Below are 13541 nucleotides of genomic sequence, written 5' to 3' on the forward strand. Positions count from 1 at the left end.
ATGTTGAGACCTTGGAAAAACTTCAGAAAAGAGCAATTCCCAGAATTCCCCAGCCAGCAATTTTAGTGTTTACTTTAGTAAGATATTAGTTTCTGAAATAGTTGAAGACATTTATAATTTTCAATTCCCCTTTTTAAAAGACAAACAATTGTCCTTGTTTTGTAAAATACAATTGTCCCCACCCATTTAAGAGAGATAGAAAAAAACAACAAACTGCGGGTTTCCTGTGCTTTGTCTCTTTATTGAGTGTAGAAGATCAATCTGATTATTTGGCTTCAGAAAAGAAACTGCAACAGTGCTTTTGTAGAGACCTGCTGGGAGCCTTTCTGAAAGCCTCATTTGCAATAAGCTTCACATTTTGCATGGTGCTGACATTTGGCATGTAAAGGCACACATGATCCCTGATAGAGCTTAGCAGCATCTTAATAGAATTGGGAGTACAGTTTAGTTTCTCAATATCTTTCAGCCATTAGACCTTTTAAGAATGGGAAACTTGGTGATGCTCCTTTGTTTTCTCACATTTAGAATCTTTATGTGGGACTCAGATTGGGTCAAGGTCAGCGTTTTTGCTGTCTTGATAGTTCTGCTTTACTGCATACATAAACAACTTTAGCTGCTTGACTGCATCAGTGTTCATGGTTCATTTTTCTGGTCAATATTTTTCAAACAGGTATGAAAGGAGATCAGGAAATATTTCACTGAGGCACAGAAAAAAAAATTCTCAGGTGCTCTCAGAAAATATATTTTAGCATTAAAAAGTTTTAGTATTGTTGGAAGAAAAAGCCCCTGTGACACTGTCCCCCTTTTAGCCAGGTCACTCATCAAGTCCAACCACCTCTGATCTACTGGCATTTTCAAAGTTACGAAGAAACTGCTTAATTCCCCCCCCCCTCTGCATTGATACTTGGGCTGCAATTGATTAAGAGGACCTCTCCAGGAAGTCAGCTGACAGATGACAAACATTAAACAGAATTCCCTCAAGAAAAGGGAAATCTTTTATCACAATACTTCACCCTGATGCTGGACCCCTCATAAAAATCCACACCTAGGAAAAGATCTACGCATCTAAGATCAACACACTTCAGAGGGCAAGAAATTATTTTCCTCTCCACTTCACTTGTCCTCAAGGCAGGAACACTTCAGTTTACACATGTAATAACATAACTTCAAGATCAAAGTCCAATTTTACTATAGATACTACCGCTTTCAGCATTCTAACTTTGCAGCCTACATTTCAATTGCTGTTCTACACATAGACGTAAACCCTGCCTCTCTGGTCCAAGCAATTTACCTTGTGTGCTCTATGGCAAGGCTACCCAAGCCCTAGTCTGCAGACTGCTACTGGTCTGTAGCTCATTGGAAACCAGGACATGCAAGCGGCAGGCAAGCGTGAGAAGCTCCATTTGTGCAAGCAACGTGCGCTCATGTGAATCCATCCCCCCACCCCACCACTGCCAGTCTGCAGACCCAGAAAAGTTGGGGACCACTATAGAGAACCTATCTAGATTCAAACCCAAGGATTCTCCAACGGAATAATTCAACCATGGGATTGGCCCGCCCCACTTGCTCTGGCAGAAGGAGCATGCTAGGAGTCCTATTGGCCAAGGGACTTCAGTGGGTGGGGTCCAAAAGAGCCTTTTCTATTGTGCCTCCCACCCTCTGGAACACAGAGCCCCTTGAGGTATGATCTGCCTTCTATTCTTAGATGAGATCTGAAAAGCATTTAAAATACTTCAAAATAATTATATATATTGATTTTTTTCTCTTCATATATAAAAAGATGTGATTCTAAGAGTGCTGCAAAAGGGACAGTTGTCAGTATCAGCATTAATAATAAGAAAGGGTTGAATATGGACTTAAGTTCTTTGACTTCCATATAAGCTGTGTCTCTGTATGCGCACACATAAACACATTGATGAGATTCTTTCCTCTCTGTTTTCAAATACCACTTAGCAGCAGATTGATTGTTTTATCTGGGAATGTTTGAACATTTCACTTCCTCTAATCCTTACTGAATCAAAATAATGGGCATTTACAAAATCAGCTGTTTCTTAAGATTGATCCATTACCTTCCTGAGAGAGATATCCACTTCTGGTTCTTTCAGCCTTATGGTGGCTTTTCCTTCCTTTGTGTCACTAAAAACATCTATGTTCTCTCTCAACTTTTTTATACAGGAACAAAAAAGGAACAAATATGTTGAAATAAAAATGAATAAACAACAAGTACATTCAATGTACCATATCTTCAAACTGTTAAGACAGATAGATACGGATATGGGGGAGAAAAGGAACAAATCATAACTTCTGCTTTTCTTGTAAATAAAAACATCAGTGGTGAAGATAGATTAGCTAGTTAACAGGCTGACCCTGAGTTCAATTTACCAATCCTTTTTTAAGTTTCAGCAATACAGTTTCCCCATCACTACTGTCTTTGCTTTCATACTATCCTATTTATATCATCATAATAATATTCCAAAGACCCATACCTGGGTTTTCACATCAAGAACAAAACAATGATCCCAAAGAAGTTTAGGAAGAACGGAAAGCTACAATGTTTTATATTTGAGAAGATATAGGTAGGCTTTTGCTTTGAAAATTTGCTGTTCACCAAAAGTGGACAGCGATGGAATAGATAGACACAGAACATATTCCTTTAGAAACTTTACTATCTACAAATCTAGGCCAGCATCAATACAGAACAGATTATTAAGTAGCCAAGCGCCATTTCTGGTTATCATGAATCAGACATTTAGATCTCAAATTCATAGCTGTGAGTTGCAAAAAACCTTCCGAGTAATTTTCTGTGGCCTGTAACGATGCTTTGTAAGTAGCAAGGATGCTGGTCAGAAAGGACAGGAAGTTGAACCCCCAAATAACATCTAGGTGCACAAGCTGGACCACAACAAGCAGTCCAGGAAATGGCTCATGAAATCTTTAATCTGCTGTATCCCCTGATAAAATGGATTGCAAAAGGGTGCCTTGACATCACCCGTGCTGAGCAGCACTGCTTATCAAGAATTCTCCACCCACTCTGATGCTCTGTGATGGGTATTGCTTCTGAAGCGACATGGTGACTGTCCTTTTTGGAAAAAGACAGCAGGTAGGCAGGAAAGGAAGTAAGAAGGAAGGAGCAGAGGAGGAGGAGGCCTGAATTGAGCCTCCTGTGGCAAGGGTCTCAGTGGGGCAAGGAATGGGAAAATAGAGGGCAAGCAAACAAGCAAGATCTCTCTGGAAGGAAGGAGGGAAGGAGGATTCTTCCAGGTAAGGAGAAATAAGAGTAAAGGAAGTGAACAAGAAAAAGACTGAAGAAGGGAAAGCTATTTTGACTTAGCAAAGGGAGAAAAAGAAAAGCAGGATTCAGCAGCTCTTAATGGAATGGCTTGTTAATTATATCATCTGAGATCTGACTTGAGCAAAAGATTACTTATCAACCCATTAATAAAACCAAATACTGTATTGGTGTTTTGGTTAATGAAAAATAGTGCCAACTAAATGGCCAAAATGAAATCACTCTGTTCCACAGCTGTGTTTTGCAAGTACAGGTAGTCCTCGATTTACAACAGTTTGTTTAGTGACTGAAGTTACAATGGCATTGAAAAAAGTTATGACTTATGACCGTTTTTCACACTTATGACCATTGCAGCTTCCCCATGGTAACAGATTTGCATTTGGACGCTTGACAAGTGTTTCACATATATGACTGTTGCAGTGACCCAGGATCATGTGACCATCTTTTGCGACCTTCTCACAAGCAAAGTCAATGGGGAAACCAGATCCACTGAACAACCGGGTTACTAATTTAACAATTGAAGTGATTCACTTAACAAACATGGCAAGAAAAGTCATAAAATGGGGTAAATCTCACTTAACACATTTCTCACTTAGCAACATAAATTTTGGACTCAATTGTGGTTGTATAAGTCGAGGACTACCTGTAGTTTGATTTCATAGGTAAACTTCATGTTTAATAAAATACTCTGATGCAGTTCATTTCCTTTGATTTTGATTAATTGGAGATTTTGGAATGAACGGTCAACAAGGCTTCTATGTCATAGCCCAAGTGCTTGTGTAAGATTTATGCTGATTTGACTTTAAGGCTCCCTGTTCTCGATTAGTTACCTCCATTTTTAAATGGCTATTAGATCGGTAAGACATAAAAACACAATAAACATAATTTATTAACAAAACATTTAACAAGAGTTCACACAAATGCTTGTTGTCAGGTTAACCTGGCTGATAACTACAAATAATGAGCATCCACTAATAGATTACTATGGATTTAGAAGTCTTCAATTAAACCCTGAACTGAAAAATGACTCAGTTTTCCACTATAGAAGCTCGAGAATTGCCATCAATTTATAAAACAGAGATAGAGTATTGATATTTTTTCTTGCAAAAATGTTTCTACCAGTTCACCTTTCAGTCTTTCCCTGTTTTGCATTTTCTATCTCCTCCTAACAGTGTTAAGGAAACTCATCTTTATTTTTGTTTAGTTTGTTTTTCAGAGGGTTTGAACAATCACATTTTTAGAGATTACTATATTTCCTGTGCCAAGAGCTGGCTGATCTTGAAAAAGCTAAGCAAATTAGTATTCGAGTTATCAGGAAACATCTGAGTTAAAGGCAAGACTGAGCAGTTGAAAACGCATTCCTGGAAAAGGTGATGTCACAACATTAACTTACTGTTGCTATGAAAAATAGATTTTTCTTATTTTCTGTAATAAGAAATAGGTCTCTCTGCCCTCTGACTAATTATGCTTAAGGGTTCGGCTTGCAGCACAGGAATTCCTGCAAGTATTTCATATTCAAATAAGAAATTACAGATGTTTTAAGGCAGTAAAATTCTGTTTCTTATTCTTTGTTTGATACATTTCATGAAGGACAGGCAGACTGATTATTTTGGAGTGGCTGCTTTTTATCAACAAAAAAACTGGCTCTCACAGATGTGTTCATAAAGTTACCAGGAATTGAGTTCAACTAAAGAGTTCATCTTCAATATATTTCCCAGTGTATTGAGGCCAATGAGCTGTATTTAAATGTGGCCATACTTACGCCACGAATCAGTTACTGTTTGCTGAGTTAGTCTGAACCAGTGTTTCTTAAAACTTGATCCAAGAATGAGGGGTGGGGTGGGGATTGGAATCCTCTAAGTCCCTCCCAGGGGTCCCCAAAATCAAAATGATACATTAAAAAATAATACAATATTAAAATTCTGTCAAAGAATCATGGGAAGCAGTGCCTCCGTTTTAGTTTTTAATATGGTAAATATCGATAAATATAATCCGTACAGACAAAAGCTCTTTTGAGGGTCCTCAATAATATTTATAAGGGGTTTCAAGAGGAACAAGAAGTTTAAGAAACACTGGACTAAGCAATATCAAGTCTAAATCCAGCTCTAGGGACCTTTGATTGGCTAGATTTCAATGCCCATACTGATAAGGGCACAATCGGGTCCAAAGGAGGCAGGAGGAGCTCAGGTAGCTCTGATATATGTGTGGTGTGTGTGTGTGTACGTATGCGTGCTTGCAGGTGTGTACGTCCGCACCTCTTCCCCTTGGTCCAGGTACTCTCCTCCATTCTCTCCCCCATCAAGTGAAGAACATGGCAGAACTCCTTATAGTTATGAAGTTGTGTTGTTTTGATGTTTTTTGTATTTTCTGTTTGGGAGCTGCCAGAGTCAGAGGCTTGAGATGGGCAACTAAATAATTAATTATGCAAGTAAGTAAGTAAGTAAATAAATAAAGCATCTCCTGAACCAAGTAAGTAAGTAACTAAGGAATGAATGAATGAATGATGAATGAATGAATGAACAAGTGGATAGATGTTTCTCCCAAGCTTGCACCTCCAAGGCTGGTGGGGGAGGCGAGTGGCAATGCTGTTTGGGATACCAGCAAGAACAGTAGTTGAATTGACCTGGGCACTGCTCAAATGGTTTGTTCAAGTTGGAAGTGAAAGATGTTAAAGAGGTCATGATTGCTGGGGAGGATGGGCTCTACTACAGGAGGTGGGCAAAGAGGCATATGGCTTGCTCCATAAGAACCATAGAGCCTCTTCCTTGTTTTCTTGCATTGCCTTGTATTTAGTCAACCTGTGGTGAAGATCGGTGTTGATAAGTACTCAAGTAGAGCCATGTCTTCCTTTGGGTGCTAAAGCAGGAGACCCTACACCATTCCGGACTAATGGTTGTCCAATTTCTTCTTAAAAACGTCTGGTGATGGAGCACTCATAACTTTTAGATCAAGCCTTTCCACTGATCAATTGTTCTTACTGAAGGAATGTTCTAGGATGGATCTCTCTTTGATATGCATTGGTTAATGTTATAACTTTATTATAACTTATTTATTATTTTTTATTATTGATCCATTGTTTATAACCAATAGATCAAGACATTAGAAGTATGTCCATGCTGCCCAAGTCACCAATTTATTTAACTGTTGTTAACTGAATAAGCCATTGTTGGGTAAACCAGAACATTAAGCTATTGAATTGAATTGAATTGAATTAAATTGAGTTGAGTTGAATTGAACTGAACAGGTTATATGCCACAGTGGTTGTGTTCACACAAGAGCAAACTTACCAAGCAGTTATGATTTAGCCTGTTGTGTGAATCCAGTTGACGGAAAGAGAAGAGAAAAACTGAGTCAAGATTTCTTATTTTCACCAGTAGTGAAATATAGTGATAGTGATTCCCTCCACCATGCAATGGCCATATTTGCACACAACTAAGGGAGAAGCAGGCCACCTTTTTTTACCCAGAGGCTCATTTCAAGGCATGGAGTGAGTATAGGCATCAGATTGCTATAACAACAACAACAACAACAATAGTAATAGTAATGAGTTGGAAGGGATCTTGGAGGTCTTCTAGTCCAACCCCCTGCTCAGGCAGGAAACCTAGCCAGAATAGGCAGAGCTATTGGCAAACAGAAAAAACTGGTAGTCTGCCCAGGATGTTGTCTACCATACCAAATGGATATTTTGGGGACTTAAAGGCACAGTAATCCTAGAAGCTTGGATTTTACTTTGGAGCATATTAGTTTGAGAATTAAAAAAAATTAAAACCTTTAAAAAAATCCGACCAAGGAATTGCCATTAATAAGCATCCCCATATCCTATTTCCAGCCATTACCAAAATTCTCAGGCTGCAAATTCTCTTATCCCTGGGTTCCTCCTGCCACCAAGTGTCCAAAGAGAAACACAAACGGTTCAAGAAATCTCTGGTTTAATTTCAGTGCAGTGCTGGCATTCCTGGGATTATGAACCCAGCACCCCTTGGAGACAGAATATTTATTGCCATGGATAACAGATGTCTCCTTTTCCCTGATTTTAAATTAAAGTAGTGATTTGAGCATCATCTCAATGTATTTGCACAGAATATCAACTCTGTAGTTAAAAATAATTCACAAAGCACGGGAAGGGGTGAAGCAGCTGGACCAAGTGGTCCTTAAAATGGGGGTGTTCTCATCTCGCAGAATCCTCCTAGGCCCAGACACCTGAGACACAAAAGAAAAAAGAGCAATGGCAAAGAATGGACGGAATGAAACCTTAAGCTCTTTTACCATTGTTGGTTCCCCTTTTCTCCTCCAGCAAGTCTCTGCCTTCTCCCTTCACTTACTGGTGCCTTGTGTTTGTCTGACCACAACTGATATCAAAAAGGCAACCAGAGATTGGCTGGGTTCCATCTTGAATGGGAGACCACAAGAAAATCCTCAGATTATAATCCAGAAGTTGAAAGAAGGCAGCAATAGAAACACAGACACACACCCATATTGTTGTGAAAAAAAAACTATAGGGAGAGCTGCTCACCCGGAGGTCAGCTTGATTCCAAGGAGACTCGACCTTGAAACTTCCTCTGCATGTCATCTCCTGCTTCCTCAAAAGAAACTCTTCTCTTTCCCTCACTTTTGACCTCCAAGACCTAGAACACTTGCAGGAAGTCATCTCAATTGCTGCTGCTACATCCTTTCAACTCACTTTTCCCCATAGCTAACCCGCATAGCTTATTCTGGTTGGACCTGAATTAATGAATTAATGGTCCAAAGATCTGGTGGGCATCATTCTCATCCAAGTGGGGCCTATCTCTTTAGATACAGATCCAGCTTGTCCAAAAATGGTCCCAAGCCTCTCACACTCACAGTCTAAAGTTTAGATTACCGTAATTTCTGGCGTATAAGATGACTCGGCATATAAGATGACCCCTGACTTCGGAGCCGATTTGCATGCTTTAGAAAGCCATCTTATATGCCGGAAAATACGGTAAGTTTAGATTAAGGTCTAACCCCCCCCCCATGACTGCACTAGAGTTCTGTGAGCAAGTAGGAGAAATAGCATTTTTCCTACTTGAACCTCCTTAAGATTCTCAGACATCAAAATTTGCCTTCCAGGTTAAACTGGTGATATTAATCCATTTCTTGGCTATCAATGCACCACAACCTCTGTCTGGTCCACAATCTTTACACCAGGGCTTTTCAATCTTTTCACCCGTTGTACCACTTTTAGGATATGGCAACATCTGAGTACCACTAGTCGCCTAGCAAGGTGTCAAAAACTTGATGACCCCCCCATAAGGAAAAAGTGATAAAGTACAGGTAGTCCTCGACTTACAACAATTCGCTTAGTGACTGTTTGAAGTTACAATGGCACTGAAAAAAGTGCCCCCCAAGCCACAGCTGAGCAAGACACCTGCCTGCCCGCCCGGCAGCGCTCTTCCTCCTGTCCGAGGTTTTCATTGTTGTGAGTATTTCTGTTGAGGATTGGCAGCGGGGGTGGGATGGAGGGGTGTTTGGTTTTTATTCCCCCCCCCCATCTGCTGGGTTGTTGCAGCAGGTTTTGGTCACTTCACATGACCCTGGGACACTGTGGCCATCATAAATATAAATCAGTTGCCAAGCATCTGAATGTAAATCACAAGACCCTGGAGATGCTGCAACATTCCAGCTGATTGGTGCTTCTTCAGGGCTCAGCAGAAGCACCAGGATCAGTGCTGCTTTCCAGTGGAGCCTGTCGCTGATCCTGACGCTTCCACTGAGCCCTGACACCCCCAAAGAAGTGCCGAGCTGGAAAGCAGCACTGATCCTGGTGCTTCCGCTGAACCCTGACAGCCCTGCAGCTCCAGCCATTTCTCACTCAGGCTTGTATGGTGCTGCCACCGATTCAGCTCATTCCCCTCCCCTGCTACTTTTCTAGGATGGTTGCATACCACCTGCCAGGTGCCAATGTACCACAGGTGGTACCCGTACCACTGGTTGAAAAGCCCTGCTTTACACCACCCAGGTACACATTCTCCCGCCCCCATGTCCCTATCCCTTTGATAATGATTGAGTTGCTCATAAGGTACTCAAGGAGCAGCAGCCTCAGGCATGGCTGTTTCACCCAGAATTGGGACAGGAACAGCAACACAGATGTCATCTGAGTGCAGAATACTTTTCTGCTCCACAGAGGGATCAGTTATGTTTGCAGCTCTACAAAGGAATCAGCTAACATTTGCAGGGACTCATACGGGTGTCCAAAAGGCAAAGATGGAAGCTGTGATTTTGCAATTAAATAGAAGATACCACCCCCCCCCGCTCCATTGTGTACCCATCTTTGTATTTATTGCCCTAGTGTTTTAATCGTCTATGATATTATTTTATTGGATTGTAAGTCGCCTACGGTTGCATGACAGCGAAATCACTGGCATATATTAACTTTAAGAAATCAATAAAAATACTTTTGAAGGACATTGTGTTCTGTGCTGCGGGGGAGGACGGGCCGGATTGCGGGGTCACCCTCCCCATCTTGTTTGCGGCCCACGGCAATTCTGCTGCCCTTCGACTTAGAGAGGGCTGCCCCATCTCCTGCGGGGAGGCGTCTGGTTCCACGAAGCACAAACCCGCAACTTGATATTTGGATATTGGTCAATAGATCGAAATGTGCAACTCCTTTCCTGATTCGGATGAAAAGGCTCGCTTTCTTCCCGCGCCTGGCGACTCAGTCATAAGTGTGAGAAAAAGCAGAATCGTGGTAAAAGCTTTTTGGGACGCTCTCGCTCGGGTTCTTCGCAACGGCCCCGTGAGCCTGAAGTCGGTGCAAAGAGCAGCCCGGCTTGGCGCTTCGCGATCCCGAAAATGAAGGCAGGGAGAGGATGGCGAAAGGAAGGGCTGAAATGGTGTAGAGCGACTCCTGCTGGAGAAAGTGCGGAATCGGCGGCAGCGGGAGCGGCGGTTAACGTCCGCTTCCGCTAGGAGGTGCTGCGGGACTCGCGAAATATAACACGGGACAGAGGGCGAACCTGGCTGGGGGGGGGGGAGACAACTTCGGCGACCCTCCCATCCCATCACCCTCACAATGTTCGGGGGAAAAAAAGGACCGTGTGGCGGAGGGGCGCAAAAGAGTCTGGGTCTCGCTGTCTTACTCAGGCTACGCTGCAGCGGCTATTCACAGGCGCTATCCCACTACTGATCGGCACGGGAGTTTTGACCTGCTCCGTCTCCGACCTGGGCCGGTTCACCCCTCCTTAGGCAACCTGGTGGCCCTCGGCTCCCCGGGGATCACCATATTGATGCCGAACTTAGTGCGGACACCCGATCGGCATAGCCCACTGCAGCCCAGAACTCCTGAGCTCAAGCGATCCGCCAGCCTCAGCCTCCGGAGTAGCTGGATTACAGGCTCGCGCCACCGCGCCCGGCTGCTGCAATCGCACGCCCCAGCTTACTAGAGCCGATTCGCGCCGTGACGTCACCCGAGGGGAGGGGGAGCAGGAGACAGAGCGGCTCGCGCGCTCGTTTTCTCTGCGCCTGCGCCTTTCGGCCTTTCCGTTTCCTTTTCCTGTTCGGCGTCTGAGCCACGCGAGGGGCAGCCGGAGCACCGCGATGGGTCACCAGCAACTCTACTGGAGCCACCCCAGGAAGTTCGGGCAGGGCTCGCGCTCCTGGTAGGTCTCCGACACACACAGGCTCCCCGACTCGCTCTTGGCGGCGCCTGCCGGGCCCAGCGCCCATCCCGATGTCTGGCCCACCGGCCTCTGCACGAGGCCCGGCCGGCCCTGGCAGCCGCAGGAAGTAACGGAAGCGCCCGACAGCAGACAGAGGAGAGGGCTGGGGGGGGGGGGTAGTGCTTCTGGGATGAGGGGAGCCGGGAAGTGCCAGGGTCTGGCTCACCGGCCTCCCTCTCTTCCTCCCGCAGCCGCGTCTGCTCCAACCGGCACGGACTGATCCGCAAGTACGGCCTCAACATGTGTCGCCAGTGCTTCCGCCAATACGCCAAGGACATCGGCTTCATTAAGGTGAGGGGGAGGGCGGCTGTAAAGGCCCCAGCCATGCCCTGCGCTTTCGGTTGCCCGCTGCCCCCTCCGTTGCCCAGGGTTCCCTGGCAATGCCCACGACCTCTCCCTCGGTCTCCTGGCTCTAACGATCATGGGCAGGCTAGGAAAGTAAATCTGATGGAGTGTGTAGTAGTCGAACTTTGAGGAGTTATTAGTTAAGCTTTAGGCAGAAAGTGGACTCTGGGTTGTGTTTTTTTCAAGCGCAATAAGGGGTTGAATGTGTATAGTTTTAGAAGAGCGGTGTGTTTGTGTACACACACAGTATATGTAGTACATGTATCATTTTGTGTGCCTATACACACCTTATGTAATATATATGTACTCATATGGCATATACATGTATTTTGGATGTTCAGTAATAGTAAATAAATAGGGGAAATGATCTGTGAGAGAGGAAAGGAAAATACCAGCTTATGTGTCTAAAATAATAAAGAATGGAAATTGTCATTTTTTAATGTTTGTTTATATTGTTTGAAGCCATGATTCCTGTGTTTATTAAACCACTGGTCGTAATAAATTAACTTAAAAGGACTTCCCCTACCATTATGATAATGGTCTGCATAATGGTGAATTAAATTACTTCTGCTGCTGGAGCTTGCATTTTAACAGCGACTGAGAAAAGTTGGAGTACAGAATATAAACTGAGCCTGCTCCATAGATCAGGACTTCAACTCCCAATATTCTCATCAATGCCAGTGATGCCTGTGGAATTCTACAAAATGATGCTTGCACATGTGCTGAAATGGGGAAAGGCTGGCATACTGACAAGCTTTCATAGATGAGAGTGTAATGATAGCCATTGTAGCTTAAAAAGGGATGGGCTGTTAAAGCGGAATGAACAACTGAAAATGCTTGTTTATGCAAAATAGCTGTAACCTTAAAGAGGAGGTGTAAATTCTGAGTGAGGTATGTTGGTAAGCCTATCATATGTCATCCTGACAAGTTTTTTTTTTTCATTTCAGTTGGATTAAATACCTGTCTACAGAAGTGGTTTGAGGAGACTGGCAAGCTGGAATATGTGGCTGGATGAACTGTTCTTGCTATCCTTACTGTTGTGTTCATTAGAAAGGGAGAGTTGTCCACCCTGACTCTCAAATATTGTAATTTCTGTTTGTTAATGCTGATGTGTAAATTATGTGACAGTCATATTTAACACACCTTGATATAAATGACACCTGTTTGGTTTCCTTTGTTTCTTTAATTAAAAGCAGTTATCCTCAAATGTATTTGAGAAGAAACAAGCATAGTCTTTGGTACAGTATTATTTAATTAAAGCATAGAAACAGAAGAGTAAAATATTTTCAGAGACCTATATTTTTACTGAACCGTTATTAAATGCTCTTCTACACTTACATTGACACTCATTGTAAATAACTACTGACCATGGAGGAGTTAGTTCAAGTACATTCTTATTTTTGAACAGAAATGCTATATGGTCATTCCGTTTAAAAAGTATATTTGCTGTGGCACAGGCTAGTATTTTAGAAGGTTTTACAGGAATAATTGGAAATTTGGTTGCTTCAGTGGTTATGACCAATGATTATGGGAACTTATCCACATAAGGAACACTTTTAGCATCCATTTACAAATAATTTAACTCTCAGATCTTGAAATAGATGGGACAGATTCCAATTCCTTTATGATACATAAGAGGGGTCAATAGAAGAAGATGACACAATAGTAAACAATATTAGTTTATTTGATAGCTATGGATGGAAATGTATATATGGCTAGGTTACCTATAATGTATTTTTTCTAGAAATATTAGGGCAATATTTTCTATACCCATTTGCATCTTTGGTCATATCTTTTGAATATAGCCGCTGATAAACACATTAAATACTTGCAAAGATTTTGAGAACGGCTTTATTCCCATACCTTGTTGAAACTTGGCAGTGATCTATGGGTCATTGATTGTGTTTAATCATAACTCTAACTACATTATAGCCTAGCATGCTATATGAGCTACCCTGGTGGATTAGTTTATAGTTGGGTACATTGTGGAGACTTGAAAAACTAGGTGGACAAAGTACACAGAGCGGACTGATCCAGTCCCCTTTGCTTAGTTGGATATTCTTGGTATTATGCTGTAGTGAATCAAATTTGCATTCTACTCAGGGTGGTGGGGAACAAATAACTTGTTATCTTTTCTTTAGGGTTCTGAAATGTAGACAAAGCAAAACTGAAATAGCCTTATGATATGAAAAGGAAAGGGATAGATAACAGAAACCAGATAGTTGCCC

At 42.5% G+C, this 13541-nt stretch overlaps 1 protein-coding gene across 1 annotated transcript; it reads left to right on the forward strand.

Moving 5' to 3' along the window:
* Window positions 1-10748: 10748 nt before the first annotated feature.
* Window positions 10749-12594, forward strand: RPS29 (ribosomal protein S29). Its single transcript, XM_039329507.1, has 3 exons — window positions 10749-10908; window positions 11160-11259; window positions 12261-12594. Exons 1-3 carry the CDS (start codon window positions 10847-10849, stop codon window positions 12267-12269), a joined length of 171 nt encoding a protein of 56 aa, XP_039185441.1. The 5' UTR covers window positions 10749-10846; the 3' UTR covers window positions 12270-12594.
* Window positions 12595-13541: the final 947 nt, after the last annotated feature.

Source organism: Crotalus tigris, unplaced genomic scaffold, assembly GCF_016545835.1.
Source record: "Crotalus tigris isolate CLP2741 ecotype Arizona unplaced genomic scaffold, ASM1654583v1 scf7180000024398.1132909, whole genome shotgun sequence".
NCBI classification, from domain to species: domain Eukaryota; kingdom Metazoa; phylum Chordata; class Lepidosauria; order Squamata; family Viperidae; genus Crotalus; species Crotalus tigris.